General features: G+C 49.8%; 1 protein-coding gene across 2 annotated transcripts; it reads left to right on the top strand.

Annotated features, from left to right (window-relative positions):
- The first annotated feature begins 2918 nt into the window (after positions 1-2918).
- Positions 2919-11868, top strand: ZIC5 (Zic family member 5). Of its 2 annotated transcripts, none has more exons than XM_060287844.1 (2): positions 2919-4524; positions 4714-4851. In XM_060287844.1, the coding sequence occupies exons 1-2, from the start codon at positions 3078-3080 to the stop codon at positions 4722-4724; spliced, it is 1458 nt and encodes a 485-aa protein (XP_060143827.1). In that variant the 5' UTR covers positions 2919-3077; the 3' UTR covers positions 4725-4851. The 2 variants fall into 2 exon arrangements, with proteins under 2 accessions (XP_060143827.1, XP_030712677.2); XM_030856817.2 differs by lacking the exon at positions 4714-4851 and adding an exon at positions 9190-11868 and having other exon boundaries at positions 2921-4524.
- The last annotated feature ends 259 nt before the right edge of the window (positions 11869-12127 follow it).

Here is a 12127-nt window from a genome sequence, read left to right as displayed (position 1 = left end):
AAAAAAAAAACCCACATTGCTGTTTATTATTTTCTTCAACGTCCTAGAAACTGTTGGTATTTACTTAGGAAGTGTGACACAGTTATTGGGTCCTTAGAAACTCGGGATGTTAAGGGGTTTTAATTTGGCTCCCAAATGGCTTGAAAAAGAACCAGCGCACCTGGGGTCAGGCGGGTCATCACAATAACAAAAAGCGCGTCTACAAAATAAAAAGCTCTTTTATAAAGAAAGGCAATCCCGGAAATCCACTGCGAGCCTTCCTGATGACCATCTAGCTAGGCCTATTCTCAGGTTTAATTGGCAGGCGGTTTATTGGCGCCTTATTGGTGTTGATTGAAATTTTGCTCCCAGTTCTTTCTTTGAAGAATTAGCATCTCAAGTCGATTACCTGAGTCAATTATCTTTTTAGGGTCTGAGTTTGGTCATAAATTTGCAAATATTCATTAAACACACTTTGTAAATATCTCTTTCTAATCGCTACTCAAATCTCTAACATTTCCTTAAAAAGTCTTTCTGTTTTAAAGCTTCCATAAAAAGAAATTGATCAGGAAGCTATACTTGAATTAAGACATATTAAATAGATGACAGATACATATCACGCTGTGTTTAACAAGAGTTGTACAAGGAGGCGGGTTCCAGATTCCGCACGGCTCTGCTGCACCATTATTCACATTTTTACAGCCTTTCCTTCATGCCTTCACCCATTAAACCATTAAATTTCAGCAATTCAATAAAACAAAGCAGTTATAATTTTGAGGAAAAGCTATTTTGAAGGAGGTGGAGGTACCCATTTTATTGCACAATAAAAATGCTCAACAGTCTATATTAAAGGCTAAGTTGGGTTTATTTTCTTCTTTCTTTATTCATTCTTTCTGTTTTGTTTTGTTTTGAACTTATAACCTGCAGGATTGAACGCAAAGCTGCCATTATGGAAGTATTGACGAGTATTGCTAAAAAATTCAAATAAAGGAAATATTTGAAATGTTCTGAGAGGAAATGAAGATAGTGGTGACAATTCCACATATGATTCTTTCTCCATAAAGCATTCATAGAAATGACACTGTCCTCCCTCCACCTTGCCTAGGTGGCTGGAGACCCTTTAAGTCTTTGAAAATTGTGGAAGGACTCTTCCTCTCCAAATACAGATGTGGATTTTGTCACTGCTGTTTATTAAAAACTTTTCGTTGTATTTGCACTCATGCCTCTCTTATTTCCCCGTATTTGAGCTTCATGAAACTTAAAGAAAATGCCCATTTGAAATTTGATTGTACTATTTTCTTTGTTTGCTTGTCAGTTTTATAAGAGAAATGACATTCCCAAGGCTCACAGGGAAATTCCCTGTTAAACATTGTTAGCACCAATATAAATGGGCTACCGAATCAGCTCTTTTGAAAATAATTCTTACCACTTCTCAGGACGATCTCGCAGATGATGGCTTTATGTAGTCTTTAAAAATAAAAAAAAAAAAAACTTGGACAGTAAACGAATTAAGCTGGTAACATGTTTGACTGTATCCCAAAAGAAAAAAAAAAACACTTTTTAGTCATTATCCTCTTTTTTTTCAAATAATTTTATTTAGGGCAGGAAAATAAAAATTAAAAACCCTGAGCTTAATTTTTGAGCATCATGGAACATGGCAAAATTTTAAGGTGTTTTCTTGTTAAAACTGAAGTGACACTCTGGGGCAGTAAGGACCCTAAAGTGTGAGGGATGTCACATTTCTCCGCCCCCCCCCCCCAAAGTGATGCAAGGACCTATTTCACTTTTTAAAAAGATTTGATAGCAACTCGCTTGAAAGGGATGGGGCTCACTTTTTTTTTAGAGTCAGTTTTTATGGTTTTCAAGTAAAACATCTCTCCTGCTAGATGAGCTTATTAGAAAATAACAGGATAAAAGGTCATTCTATCAGCATATAAACCGCAAAGATACTGATCCAATAAAATGATTATTTTATTGGATCAATTCTAACTTGTGGTCCTTTCAAAGAAACTGAGGCACCCATGTGGAGTGCGTTCTGGACCGGAAGGAGAACTTCTGCTTAAAGGATATCGTTTATTTAGCCGCTTCCCTCTGGAGAGATGCTGTTTGGCCTGCCCTGCCACTGTTATCTCCGAGAAGCAAAAGTTAGAATCGCTGCCCGATGTTTTTTGCCCCCCGGTAGATCTAATTGGAAGTGGCAGATCTAGAACCGATGAGCAGTGAGATTACACTTCGAGCCAACTCCTTTGAACCATGTTGAAAAGGCTCCCATGAGCTAAAAAGTCGAGGTAAAACGGTTCCTTTGGGGAAAGATTTTTTTTGACTTCACCTGGTGTTTTGCAACCAATAGGATTTTAATATCCTTCCTTATTCCATCTACTGTCTGTGCGCCCTCTGTGAGCGCTCGGTAGATTGAGTGTCCTTCCCAAATAAGAAGTTTCTAGTATCACCTCTACGAGTAGGATGACGGTCATACATCTGTTCACCCTCCTCCCCCAGTCAGCAGCCCGGAGCTCTTCCAAAGGAAGGGATGCTGCATGCAGTGAGCGAAGGCTTTTGAATTTGGGGGCTCCCCCCGCCTTTTGCTCCCCGGGGGGTCCCCAGCTCAGAGCCTCCAGGCGCCCTTCGGCCGCGTGCCGGCGCACGTTCCCCGCAAGGCGCGTCATGGGAACGCGGGACGCTGCGCGCGCAGGCCCGGAGCAAACTTTCTGCAAGTGCAACTTGGGAATCCCTGGGGAGGCGGGGACGCAGGGCTCGGGGAGAGGAAGGGGCGCGAAGCGAAAGCGAAGGCGGCCAGGAGCAGAGGGGCGGATGCCCGCTGAGCCTGAAAGGGAGCCAATCGGTCAGCCGCGGCTGCTGCCAATCACGCGGCTCCCTCCAATCCCACCCTTGCTATTTCCAAAATCTCGGTCCCACTGCGCAGCTCAAATGTGGTGTTTGCTCTGCCAGTCGCTGGAGGACAGAGTGGGAACGGGAATAAGCAGAGTTCGGAGGCTAGGACAAAGAAGTTAAAGAGCGCCTAACATATACATGTTTTTGAAGGCGGGCAGAGGGAAAAAAGTCCCCCCAGTGAGGGCCTGTGAGTCTGTGTAGTTCTGATGGAGACCCCTTTGAGCAAGAGGAACCCGCCAGCGCTGAGATTAGCGGATTTGGCAACAGCTCAGGCCAGGCCACTTCAGAATATGACAGGCTTCCCGGCGCTGGCCAGCGCGGCCGCCCACTCCCAACTCCGCGCCGCAGCCGCGCACCTCCGCCCTCGGGACCTGGGCGCTGACCCCGGCGTGGCCATCACTCCGCTCGGACCCGAGCACATGGCCCAGGCGAGCGCGTTCGGCCTCAGCCCTCCCTCCCAGGCGCTCCCGGCACAGCCCGAGGCCCCAGCGGCCGCCTCCCGCGCTGCAGCCTCGGTCTCGCACCCGGGCGCCGGCACCTACCCTGGCGGCGGGGGCAGCGGTAGCGTGCAGTCCTCCGCGCCCGCGCCCCCGCCCCCAGCCCCTCCTCTTCCTCCCTCCCTTTCACCCCCTCCCCCTCCTCTTGGCCTCTCGGGCTACACCACCACCAACAGTGGCGGCGGCGGCAGCAGCGGCAAAGGCCACAGCAGGGACTTCGTCCTCCGGAGGGACCTTTCCGCCACGGCCCCCGCGGCGGCCATGCACGGGGCCCCGCTCGGAGGGGAGCAGCGGTCCGGCACCGGCTCCCCCCAGCACTCGGCCCCGCCTCCCCACTCGGCCGGCATGTTCATCTCGGCCAGCGGCACCTACGCTGGCCCGGACGGCAGCGGCGGCGGGGGCCCGGCGCTCTTTCCCTCGCTGCACGACACGCCGGGAGGCCCCGGCGGCCACCCGCACCCGCTCAACGGCCAGATGCGCCTGGGGCTGGCGGCAGCGGCGGCAGCCGCGGCGGCTGAACTGTACGGCCGCGGGGAGCCGCCCTTCGCGCCGCGCTCGGGGGATGCGCACTACGGTGCGGTGGCGGCCGCTGCAGCCGCCGCCCTGCATGGCTACGGAGCCGTGAACTTAAACCTGAACCTGGCGGCGGCGGCTGCTGCCGCGGCGGCCGGACCCGGGCCCCACCTGCAACACCACGCGCCGCCCCCGGCGCCGCCACCGCCGCCCGCGCCCGCGCCGCACCCGCACCAGCACCACCCCCACCTCCCAGGGGCGGCCGGGGCCTTCCTGCGCTACATGCGGCAGCCAATCAAGCAGGAGCTCATCTGCAAGTGGATCGACCCCGAGGAGCTGGCCGGGCCGCCGCCGCCCCCGCCCCCGGCCGGCGGCGCCAAGCCCTGCTCCAAAACTTTCGGCACCATGCACGAGCTGGTGAACCACGTCACGGTGGAGCACGTGGGCGGCCCCGAGCAAAGCAGCCACGTCTGCTTCTGGGAGGACTGTCCGCGCGAGGGCAAGCCCTTCAAGGCCAAATACAAGCTCATCAACCACATCCGCGTGCACACCGGCGAGAAGCCCTTTCCCTGCCCCTTCCCGGGCTGCGGCAAGGTCTTCGCGCGCTCCGAGAACCTCAAGATCCACAAGCGCACTCATACAGGTGGGTGTCTGTCCCCGGCCGCGCCGCCGCCGCCGCCTCCCGCGCCGCCGCCGCTTCTGCCGCTGCTTCTCTTCCTCCTCCTCCTGCTCGCCTTAATTTTTCCCTCCTTCTGCTGCTTCTCTTCGCATACGTATAACCCGGACATGTGACTTCTTTTTTTTCTCTCCCCCCTTTTTTTCTATGAATAAGTAATTCGATAGCACACACAGGCCCCGCGCTGGGTTCCCACACGGTGGAGTCTCCAGCGCTCCCGCAGCCCCTCCGCCGGGACCGGCAACGCGCTCCAGCCGCCGCCGCCGCCACCCCGGAGCAGAAGCAGCCACCGCCGGAGCAGGAAGGCGCCCAGGACGGTCGGCAGCCCCCTTCCGCCCGGCCCCGGGAACTTGGGGAGGGCGATGGGGAAGGAGGGCCGGAGCCGCCCCGGCGGCTCTTCCCTCCCCATCGGATGTCAGGTCCCGCGCGGTCGCCGTGCTCCAAAGAGCGGGCGTGCGAGGGGCGCGTGGGATTTGCTGCGGTATTGGGGCCGCGAGGCCCAGCTCGGTGTGGCCCCTCCTGGAGGGGAGAGGGGACCCTGTCCCTCCGGGGAGGGGTGCAAAATGCGAAGGTAATGCGCCCTCGGGCTTCCGGGGACCTTCCCCCTACGCACACACACTCGCCCACCGTTACACACCCCACAGTACACGTTCATGTGCACACACACATCACACGAACAACTTCACACACCCATATGCCCTCATACACCCCTCCCTCATTTCTGGAACGTCCTTGTGCCCTGATGACACAATCACACTCATTTACACACCTTCATCTACACCTATACGCACACGCGCCGTCACACAGTTTATCACACATGCCCTAGAGGGTGCTGGAGAAATTGGGTTCTGTCCATTTAAAGGAAGGTTCTCCTTGGAGGAGGACAGGGCGAGCTGCAGAGTCTCCAGCGGTCGTTGGGGCCTACCCCCCCCCGTGGGACTTGGAAGGAGCCCCCAGCACTGGGGGAACCCCCCCCCGTCCCCACCCCGAGCCCTGCCGTAGGGGGTGCCACGGCCGCGGCCTGGGGCGTGGGATGTCGCCAGTGGGCCGTGTGGCCCTTGGAACAGACGAGCGCGCTGGGCAGAAGCGCTGATGAGCGCGAGTGCAGTCGGGATTTATAGGGACAGACAATATTATCCCTCGGAGGACACAAGTAGAGTTTACATTCAGTAATTACTTGGCTGATTTATCGGCGCGGCGACGACGAGGAGGCAGCGCCGGGCTTGGGCCGCAACGCCTGGCCAGCGGCCGGGGCCGAGGCCACTGGAGGAGGGGTGAGGGGCATCTGCGTGAGAAGCCGGGTCCAGGGGCCCGAGGCTGGAGCCCCGGGCCTTGCTTCTGTCGCCGGTACCTGACAGGCCTCCTGCGGACTGGCTCGCTGACCGGCTGGGAGCGCGTTTTCCCCCGAGTTCCGTTTGCCAGCCCCTTTCTTCTCTAATCGGGATCAGTCCGACTTAATGATTTTGCCAAAAGGAAGCGTCCCGCAAGGCTCTCGTAAAAACTCCCTGGCCCGCTAAGCCAGCTGCTGGCCCCCGTGCCCAGCACTTGCCGACGGGACAGGGGCCTGGGTCTGTGAGCGGGACGCGCGGGGCGAGCGAAGTGAAGCCGCCCCCAAAGGGAACCCCTAAAAGCGGAGCCCGCGACCTCGGGCCCTTCCCGCCTTTCCAGGCCTCGGAGGGGAGTAGATCATCCCTTGGCGGGCAGGGGCCTGCCCGGAGGTGAGGGCCGTTTCCGCCCGGGTCAGGCAAGGAACTGGAAATTGACTGCGCGGCAGCTGACCGGGTGTCGGCTCTCCGGCCCCCGGGGACAGGCAGCCTCCCGCCCCCCTCGAGGGCGGGCCCCAAGGGGGCGTGCGCGCGTGCTGCCGGGGGCGGAGACCCGGGCGCCGAGGGAACCCGGGGCCGTTTTGTTTTCGGGTTCCTTGTGCGCAAGGTTGCATTCTCGCCTGGCTCGCGGCGGCTGCGTGGGCCTCGCCGGGTCCCTCGGGCAGGGATGGGAGCGCCCTCGCGTTGATGCTCAGAGCCGCGCCGGGTGTTTTGGGCCGTCCCTGGGCCGCTAAGCCACTGAGCACTGTGTCCAGAGAAAGGCCAGGCCGGGCTCCCTGCCCCATCACAAGGCTCTCCCTTTTTGGGGGTTACCCGGGATCCCGGAACGGCTTGATCAAAGGGAATAATCCCCGGCCACTCCTGAAGGCCCATTTCCTGACCCACGTGTCCCCAATTCCATTTATAACCTTCCTCTGGGCTGGACTCGAGTTCTCACACGTAGCTTCCCTCACTCTCTAAAACTCTGTAAGTAGTTAAATTCTGACGTGACCCCTCTGTCAGAATCTGAAATGTAAACATTAGGGTCTCTCACCCTTTCTAGGCAGGGAGAATTTGCTAACTGCCCCCCTCCCCGTACGTAGGCCCCCCTGAATAAAAATAGGCAATTCTATCACCCTTTCTCTTTTTTCTACTTTCTTCCATCTCTCCTTTATCCCTGCTTTTCTACCTTTCTTTCCACTCCGTATCTGCCTTTTCTGGGTCTGATTCTCCCCCCCACCCCGCCCCGCCCCGGTACGCGGGCCTCTCACTGTTGTGGCCTCTCCTGTTGCCGAGCACAGGCTCCGGACGTGCAGGCTCAGCGGCCATGGCTCACGGGCCCAGCTGCTCCGCGGCATGTGGGATCTTCCCGGACCGGGGCACGAACCCGTGTCCCCTGCATCGGCAGGTGGACTCTCAACCACTGTGCCACCCAGGAAGCCCCTGGGTCTGATTCTTAATGCTTCTCTTTCAACATGTGCAGTGGTGGAGCCAGCAATGTCCAAGCCGTTTATTCTGCACAATCCAAGATACTTGGCTTGTGCAGAAACATAAGAATTCTAAAAAGCAACATTGCACATTTGCATAGGGTGAATAAAATTACTTAAACCTCCATGATGAAGAAAAGCTGATTATAATTATTTTTGGAAGAATGCTATATTAAATTAGTATTAGCCAACTTAAAGTGGAATGTAGAAATCGGGACAAATAACCAGTGTTTTGATAAAACTCGGTTAACTGTTTTTGTTGCAGCCCCTCTACAGAGAATTTTTAAAGGTTACGATTATCATTGCATTATGTTGTGTTTTTCCCTCTCTTCATGGCCCAAGGCAGGAGGTATATTAAATAATATAAATATATTATAAATATTAAATGATAATATTTAATTTTGCTTTAAAGCAGTATTTCCAGGTAGTATATGTTATATTCCAGGCATCTGAATACTTTTCAGATGTGCTAACGTACTCTGGCATTGAAGCAATTAGCATTGATGAAATTAAAAAAGAGAAAATTACACTGAAATATTTGTACAGGAAAGTCCACCACAGAAATTTATGTACACTAAGCTGTCTTAATAGTTGTTTGGCTTTTTAAAAAATAAATTGTCAGAAACCAAGGAAAAGACCATATCTTGTGTGTCACCAGAGTAGCTGCTGAAATGTAGAGAAATTCAACTCTATTTTTTAAATCATTTAAATATAAGGAATATATTTATTATACCACAATATGTATGAGATAACATGTTCAGTTATGGACTCAAATACATCAAGTTCATGGATACTAAGGGGAGGGGGAAAATTCATAGTTACCTGCTGTCTTCCTGTTTCTGCTTTTTAATACCAAAGTGTAGTGTGGCTGCATATCTGCTCGTCTTACTGAGCATTTCCACCACCTGGACCTTGGGCCTTGTGTTGAAAGGCCCTGTGCTCCTGGGGTGGGTAGGGCAGCTTAAAGGGGCGATGGGCCCAGAGACTCTGGTAAACAGTCGATCTTTTTTGGTTGTTAAACAGTGTTAGAATAAGAAGTCTGCTTATGCCATCAGGGGATGCCAGGTTCTGGCTAAGGCTTGTAGTCTTTATTAACGTTTGTTAAGGTTCTGTTCCTCTAGGGTCTCAACTGCCCAGCAAGTTGTGAGGAAAGCTGGTAGAACGAAGAGGGCAACAGCCTATTCTCTGCCCAGCTAGGCTTATAAAAAAATCTAGTGGTGGGATCATGTTTTTCACAGACGTCTTTATTTCTGGAGAGAACAGGATTTTGGTGTATTTCCTTTCCTTTCCCATCAGGGAAATCCTGGGGAACACTCTGAAACAAAATGCCATTATTATAATTTTACTGCATCACCCCCAGTTTACTTTTAATTGAGAATATGTGTTTGTCTTTTTTCTCTTTTTCTTACGGTCTTCACCCAAGCTGTGGCTTTGGAAGTATTTTATCAGCATTTATCTTGACAGGGGATGGGCTTGAATTTTTGTGTGTATAGACCCTGAGGGGAACAAGGATGCGGGAATCTGGGTCCTAGCTGGATTTCAGTGTTAGAGCCTGGACCATGCTCTAGCCATTCTCACCTCGACCCCTATGGTACTTCGGGGTTGACATCCAGCCTCTCGCAAGCCCAGGTCCAAGGAGAGCCTCCAGGCCAGGGGACACCAGGCCCATCCCCGCGGCATCCCTTCCCTGTTGCATCCTGGAACATGGGAATTAGGAGTTAGACTGGGAGTTGGTCTTCAGGAGGATGGGAAGATGCATCCTCATGTCTGCTCTAAGATTTCTCTCTCAGGTGAGAGGTCTCTGAAAAGCACTTGTTAACCTTTCCTATGTTTTATTACAGGAGAAAAGCCTTTCAAATGTGAATTTGATGGCTGTGACAGGAAGTTTGCCAACAGCAGTGACCGAAAGAAACATTCCCACGTCCACACCAGCGACAAGCCCTACTACTGCAAGATCCGAGGCTGTGACAAATCCTACACCCACCCGAGCTCGCTGAGGAAGCACATGAAGATTCACTGCAAGTCCCCACCACCCTCTCCAGGACCCCTGGGCTACTCATCGGTGGGGACTCCAGTGGGTGCCCCCTTGTCCCCTGTGCTGGACCCAACCAGGAGTCGCTCGAGCACTCTGTCCCCTCAGGTGACCAACCTCAATGAGTGGTACGTTTGCCAGCCCAGTGGGGTCCCCAGTCACCTCCACACCCCTTCCAGCAGTGGAACCACTTCTGAGTCTGACGACGAGGAGATGTACCGGAACTCTGAAGGCGTGCGGACCATACATTAGATTTTATTAGTAATAATAATAATAAGTACAACAATGAGTGGGAGCCCTTGGACCGTATCCTAACCTGAGACAATGCCGAGGCTGAGACAAACTCGTGACTCAGACTTGCCACCGGGTCTAATTAGCCCTATTTATTCAGTATGAAACCCTATGGTGTTTGTACATTTAATTAATTTAATTAAGATATTTGGGTTTTTTTTCCCCTTAGAAAACAAACAAACAAAAAAACCCAACCAAGCTGGACTTGTGTGTTGCAGGGGCACAGGACTGAGAGCAGGTTGTACCACATGGAAAATGAATGGAGAGATTAGTGAATCGAGACACACACTGCCAATGCCATATATATAGTTTTTACAAGGGTGAGAGAAAGAGCATTAAGTCAGAACTCAACACAGCACCAAGGCCCTTTGCATTTCCTGGAGTGCCTCACGAACGCCTTTGACACCATCATGGGCTTCTCTGGAGCCTCTCTGCCTCCTGCTTGGGCCCTAATTCTGCAAAGGCCTCTTGATTGTAAACCACACACGTGCTGCATTGCCAACAGATCTTGGACTGTACCTGTGTCCAAAAATATTTGTAAAAACCCTTTAAGTTCTAATACTTGTAATTTTTAATTTCCACTCTTTTATTACTGATCTCACCTAACACAATATTTTTATACAGGATTACTTCTTCAGTACCCTGCTTGTATGTTTTTTTTTAAAAAAAAGATGCAGCAACCTAGTACATCTCCATATATTGTGCCACCGTGATTGTTCCAGCAACAGTGGAGAGAAGAAAAAGCTGCTGCGGTAGACAACTGTGAAACTGTGATATTTTATAAAATAGAAGAAATTCAAGTGCTTTCTTTTTCCTCTTTTTTTTTTTCATCTGGAATCTCAGAGCCTGCTTCTTTACTCTGTCCAAACTTCTTGTGTAATAAAGAGATTATGTTTTAGATCATAAGTTCTTTGGGATGCCAAAATTAACAGGCAAGTGTAAGGAGGTGTGATGTTGGCAACATGCCTATTTTGGGGGGAAGGCTGTTGTTTTACAAACGGGGCAATCCCTCTTTTATACTGTTGTATCGACCTTTTAAAACATCTTTACTTTTCAGTGCTGGAAGTTGCATTTTAATGCATTTTCTTCCACCTGAGCACTCGGAACTCTCCCACTTGCAAATGACAATGTATGACCTACATTAAAAGAGGAGAGGGAGTTGCTATACATATTAAAAATTTTAAAACGTTTATAGTTACCACCAAACACTGATGAATGTGTGACCTTTGCCAGAGCTGTCAAGCTAGGACAAAAAAGGTCAAGGACCTAGGACAGTAACTCTTCGTTTATTTTCGGTTGGTACAACAAATCTCGTGTGCAAAACGTAGTCCATCATAAACATGATACAGATATACTAAAGAGCACTAATTTATCCTCAGAGACCCTGAAGACACCCCCTTCCCAGGGTTTGTAGAAATTTGTTTTGTGTGCTGTGAGTGGTTGATGTACTCTTGTTGTCAATAACGTGTATGTGAACACTATTTGTACAGTTGAATTAATTTATTTTCAGACATCATCCTTTTTTTTTCCTGGAAGAGTTCAAAGCACACCAAAGAATTATATTATACATTTTGGTGAAAGATTGTCATTTATGATCTACGATTTATTTTAAAAAAAAGAAAGAAAGTGGGAAAATATATTTTTAAGCTTACTTGAATGAACAACGTAATGTGAAAACCAGGACTCTTCCTGCATGTCTCTTTTGCATTGTGTTGATGAGATTATATATAGTTTATAGATATATTCTATTACTAGTACAGTGCATGGTGCTGTCACTTTGAAAGCCTTTCAATGTTGTCTTCAGATTGTTACGGTGAATATGAAACATGCAGACCCTCCTTTATAAAGAAAAAGACCATAAAACTTGAATATAAAATAATTCTACATTTTTAAAGTTTATTTGATTTTCATATTCACTTTCAAAGCTCTTTCAAATAGACAAAATAAGATGAGGTATGAACTTCGGGGGGATAATTTATGTATCGTAAACTTATTCGAACAAAATATTCCTGATTTATAATTTGTTTTATTTATACAACTTTTTCAATGGTAGTTTGCACTATTCTTTATTATGCTACAGGTTTATTTATTATGAAACAAAGGAATATGTATTTTATGTATTTTGCCATGCATTGGTTAACTCTCTGCCACAGATTTATTGGTTCCTGATACACCTAAAATAAAAACATAAAATGTGTACCTCCAATAGAAAGCAAGAATAATTATGAAGTAAAAAATTTAATAAAGGTATTCTTCATATGTATTGCTTATGTTTTACGTGATGGCACATAATGCCATTCTCTTCCAGACAGAACAGGTTGCTCATGTAGTAATCAGAAGGTTCTCTTCCCTTGATCTCTTTATTTCTTCACCCTCCCCAAGCAATGAAATACTTTAACAGCTTGGTCTAATTTACAGTCTAATCTAGAAAGTACAGTATATTTATGAAGACTAAG

Source organism: Globicephala melas, chromosome 18 (genome assembly GCF_963455315.2).
Source record: "Globicephala melas chromosome 18, mGloMel1.2, whole genome shotgun sequence".
Taxonomy (NCBI): Eukaryota; Metazoa; Chordata; class Mammalia; order Artiodactyla; family Delphinidae; genus Globicephala; species Globicephala melas.
Note: the sequence above shows the minus strand (reverse complement) of the source record. Positions and strands in the feature narration are given on the sequence as shown.